Raw genomic sequence first — 5,000 nt, 5'->3', positions numbered from 1 at the left:
ACACACACACACACACACACACACACATATATATATATATATATATTGGGTCACTGCTACATTTTTTGCTAACTCTGTATAATCTTTGTTTCAGAAAATAATAATGGCAGACCCTCGGCTTACTCAAGAAATGAAGAGGCATGCTGTTATTGTGCTTATAAAGGTTGAGTATAGCGATTTAAAAATATCTCAATTTTTAAAAGTTGACATATCTTTCGTCTTCAAGATTTGTAAGGAGCTAGAGACTGAAGATGGAAACGTATCACTAATATCAAAGCATAAAAAGCATTCTAAACGCTCTGAAATCATCAGAACACCTGAACTTATCCAGCAAGTTCAACATAAGATTTAATTTGGTTTTTCTCAAACGAGAAAAACTTCGACTAAGATAAAAAAAAAATTAACAGAAGAAATGACAGATGGTTATGTGCAGACCCTTCTGAAGTTCCAAGTGTTATGCATGCAAAATTTCCTGCAACTGTCAGGGTTTTTAAGGGTTGTCAGCAATGAAAGACATGTGATGCCTCCTTACATCTTTCCACAAAGCCTTAGAGTTTATTCTGCCACCTACATTGAGGTCCTGGAAATGATTGTTAAGCCGCGGATAGACAGTGTATGCAATTTCAGTAAGACTCTGCACTATCACACATGGCTCTAGTAACACAGGAATGGATGGCTGAAAATTTTCATGATCACACAACTCCTAATATTCGGCCTCCTAATTTCCCAGATCTCAATCCATTGGACTTATACATGTGGAACGTTGTTGAAAGAGAGATCAATGAACACACCCATAACACCAAAGATTCTTTGAAAGCTGTCATAGTGAGAGTAGTGTCCAAAATTAACCAGGACTATGTAGATGATTCGAGCATGTAGATGATTCGAGCATGTAGATGATTTAGATCCCATATAGAAGCAGTTGTTGAAGCTGAAGGTGACTTTATTGAATAACATTATAGAAAAGGTTTATTTTTATCCGCATAGCATTTTTTTTTTATAAATAAAGTTATTATCTGTTATTATATATCTGTCTTTTTATAAACATAAATCTGTCCTCAAATATCTTACGCACCCTATACACACACACACACACACATACACACACACACACACACACACACACCACACACACATATATATATACGACGGGCTTCTTTCAGTTTCCGTCTACCAAATCCACTCACAAGGCTTTGGTCGGCCCGAGGCTATAGTAGAAGACACTTGCCCAAGGTGCCACGCAGTGGTACTGAACCCGGAACCATGTGGTTGGTAAGTAAGCTACTTACCACACAGCCACTCTTCTTGCCAATAGAGAAAGAGCCGGTTTCTAACCTAAATCCGAGGCTTCATCATCAACATCAACAACAGGATATTTTTCTTTGTATGTATGCATGTATGTATGTATAGATGTATGGATGTATGTATGGATGGATGGATGGATGGATATAGTTGTGTTCCCGTATCGTTAGAAATAACAGTTTTATGAATTATAGAAATCGGTACATCTGTTCAAAGCGAAGGGTGAATCTACTGATAAATTTATTCGTTTAAATATTTCGTCCACTGTATTTAAATAACGAAATATCACGAATAATTCTTCATATGATTGGGCATATTACTCGCTAAAAATTATGGATCACAATGCTATATAAGCACATAGCGCTTTGTGGGCAAGACTTCCTTTTGTACCCCACCCCCAAAATACTTTTTGATTAATTTTTTTTTCTACACAGACCTCCGTTTTTTGGCTACGGAGAATTCGAATCTACCAAAAAACTGGCAAAAATCGGCATTTTGAAATTACTCCCCACCCCCACCCCACCCCCATGCTTCATTTTAAACTTTTTTCAGATTTTTTTTTTCTCAAAATATGCGGGGGAAAAAAACGGAGATTATGATTCTGAAAAATTTTCCAAAATTTTTTTTGTTAGGTTTAGGGTTTTCGGGTTACGGTTAGAGTTTTAGGGTTAGGGTTTTAGGGTTAGAGTCAAGGTTTTAGGATTACGGTTACGGTTAGGGTTGGATAAAAAAGTGAAAAATGAAGAAATTGGGGAGAAAGGGGCGAAGTGAGGGCCGAAATTTCAAAATGCCGATTTTTGGCAATTTTCCAGAATCTCTGTATCCGAAAACGGACAAAAAGAAAAAATATGGAGAAAATGGGATTTGTGTTGTTAAAAATCGAGCTTTCACTTTTAACATTCGTTTACTGGCATACTGAATAGTTTATTGGTAGTTATAAAAATTGAATTAAAAATGATGATACAATAATCATAAAACTATTATGAGGCCTGCTTTCAGAACAGATCCCCGAAAGCGTAAATTATTGATGAAAGACTGGTTTAATTTTCAAAAAACAAAATTTAAAACATTTTTACAAATAAATATTTAGGCTGAGAGCAGTGAAGTTATTATATGTCGGATATTTAAAGTTACACCTACTTGCAGAAAACCTCTCAGAGGGCATTTTCCTACTAATGTGTGTTGAAGATATTGCAGCATATGTAGTGTATTAATGTATTCTAATCAATATGTCAAACGAAATTATCACCTTGTCCAACAATAAACTCAAAGTCGAAGTAGACACAGAAAATAACCTAAGACTTCCATTACTCAAAGGACCGTGGCTTTCACATTTATGTATTACTGAATAAAATGTTCTATATAATTTTGACTGGTTTAACTTTCAAAAAACAAAAATTTAAAACATTTTTACAAATAAATATTTGGGCGCTGAGAGCAGTGAAGTTATTATATGTCGGATATTTGAAGCTGGGTGAGAACAGTGAAGTTGTTGTTTCGTGAAAAATATTTATATTAATTATAAAGGCAGATAATAAAACATGCAAATGGTAAGAGAAAACGGGATGTTATAAAGCTCAGGTTTCATAATATAAGTGAAATGAAAATAAAATCGGTGTCATCTGATAAACGAAATCGAATCGATGACGCGGGTTATTAAGCAGGAATTTGACTTTGATTCTTACTCAACCGCGTTCGGTACTAGATAACACGGATTGCTTACATTGTAGAGAAAGGGGATATATTTGATTGAATCTATCAGCAGTACATGCCTAGTGATTATTTTATCGAACTGGGAGTTAATAAAGTCAAATACGACTCGAGAGGAATCCAAACTCCGAAAGTAAGAGGAGGTAATTAGGAGTTATTAAAATGAAGAGAGCATCTATCTTTTAAGTCATTAATGAAGTAATAATTTCGTTTTGGGATTTGGTTTGCACGATTCCTTATATGAGTTCGTGTGTTGAAGCATATTCTGTTGTGTCTCTTTTAGTGCCTTATTATTTAACACACTCACCGGTAAAATTTCCACTTATTTCTTATTTTCCTATTTTTATTTTCTAAAATTTTCGTTGCGTGTTGCAACCTTTTCAATTGTCTTGACAATAGAGTCAAGACAATTGAAAAGGTTGCAACACGCAACGAAAATTTTAGGAAAATAAAAATAAGAAATAAGTGGAAATTTTACCGGTGAGTGTGTTAAATAATAAAGCACTAAAAGAGAATGACTCTCCCCAGACACAACAAAGTAATAATTATTTTACTATTGTTGAAGGCGGCCAGCTGGCAGAAACGTTAGCACGCCAGGTGTACGTTCTGAGTTCAAATTCCGCTGAGGACGACTTTACCTTCCATCCTTTCGAGTTCGATAAATTAAATATCAGTTGCGTACTAAGGTAGATGTAATCGACTGCCCCCCCCCATCATCCCCTAAAATTTCGGGCTTTTTGCCTAGAGTAGAAAAGAATAATTATTGTATTATTGTTGTTATTGATGTTGTTGTTTTTTTTTAGATAGAATTAAGGGAGATTAAGCAGTCTTACCGACTTAACAAGTGTTGCAGACGAATGGCCATCATCAAATGTGTTGAAATCAACACCGTTGGAGTTATTATAGTCGCTGAGCTGTGCACTGGGCTCTCTGTGTTTTTCTGTGGCTTCTGCCCCACTAACGCCGTATCTTTCGCCACTGTCGAACACCGTACCCTTGTTTTCATAGACGAACATGGCCTCCGGTGTGTAGGGCGGCGCCGACAACCAGTTGCGTCTATATCCCATTTCTTCTGGATCTTCCGGGATACAAAATTTCTGCCTGATGTGTCGCCTTGACCACTGGAACATTGAAGCGGGAACTCATTGGAATTTATTGCTCTTTGTTTGTTTGTTTGCTTGTTTTTGTTTGTTGGATGATGATTGGATGGTTGGAGAGAATTAGGTTATGGTAGACATGTTGGAAATGTCTGTGAGAGAAGGCAAGGCGATGAAAAATATGAAGAGCAAGAAACATGGCAAAACTGTAAATAGTGAGAGTTGGCAGGTGAGGGAGAGAGACAGAATGATATATATATATATATATATATATATATATTATATATATATATATATATAGAGAGAGAGAGAGAGAGAGAGAGAGAGAGAGAGAGAGAGAAAGAGCGGGGGTGAAAAAGAGATAGAAAAAGAGAATAGGAGAGGTAAGTTACACCTTTATTAGACATATTGAAATATCTTAGAGAAGAAATGAAACCAATAAGACGATGTAGAGCAGGAGAGAGAGAGAGAAATAGTGAGATAAAATTATGTATATGTGTGAAAGAAGCAGGGAGAAATAAAATGGCAAAGATGCGGTATTCATTGGCCGCCATTTCCCGGCAGGCCTTTCGTTGAAAAACAAAAAACGAGAAAAATGATAGACTAATATATACAAGGTCACGTTTTAAATGAATACTGAGGAAATAAGAGAGATGAGGAACATGAATAGAAGGTAGAAGTGGACTGAAAGGTGATAAAGGGTAATGAGCTGGGTGAAATAATTGTCAAGAAAGAGTTAAAGAGGAAGTAAGGGAGCAAAGTAAATATCTTTAACAGTCACTGATTTTTCCGTTCTTATAACGAACTATAAAATCCATAATGTCTTGAAATTGCAAATTTTGAAACGTTAGAATGTTGAGGTGGTATGAAGTCGACAATGGTAGTCCTAAA

At 35.8% G+C, this 5,000-nt stretch overlaps 1 protein-coding gene across 39 annotated transcripts in view; it reads right to left on the bottom strand.

Moving 5' to 3' along the window:
* Positions 1-5,000, bottom strand: part of LOC115224090 (mucin-3A-like) — a 101,486-nt gene that overhangs the window by 24,587 nt on the left and 71,899 nt on the right. For 38 of the 39 annotated variants that reach the window (XM_036512960.1, XM_036512966.1, XM_036512985.1 and 35 more), the window contains one exon: positions 3,846-4,133. The exons of the other annotated variant lie outside the window; for it this stretch is intronic. In XM_036512960.1, coding sequence (XP_036368853.1) covers positions 3,846-4,133 — 288 coding nt within the window. The remainder of the gene's footprint in view (positions 1-3,845; positions 4,134-5,000) is intronic. 39 annotated transcript variants of the gene reach the window in all.

Source organism: Octopus sinensis, linkage group LG24, assembly GCF_006345805.1.
Source record: "Octopus sinensis linkage group LG24, ASM634580v1, whole genome shotgun sequence".
NCBI classification, from domain to species: Eukaryota; Metazoa; Mollusca; class Cephalopoda; order Octopoda; family Octopodidae; genus Octopus; species Octopus sinensis.
This window is presented reverse-complemented; position numbering and strand designations above follow the sequence as displayed.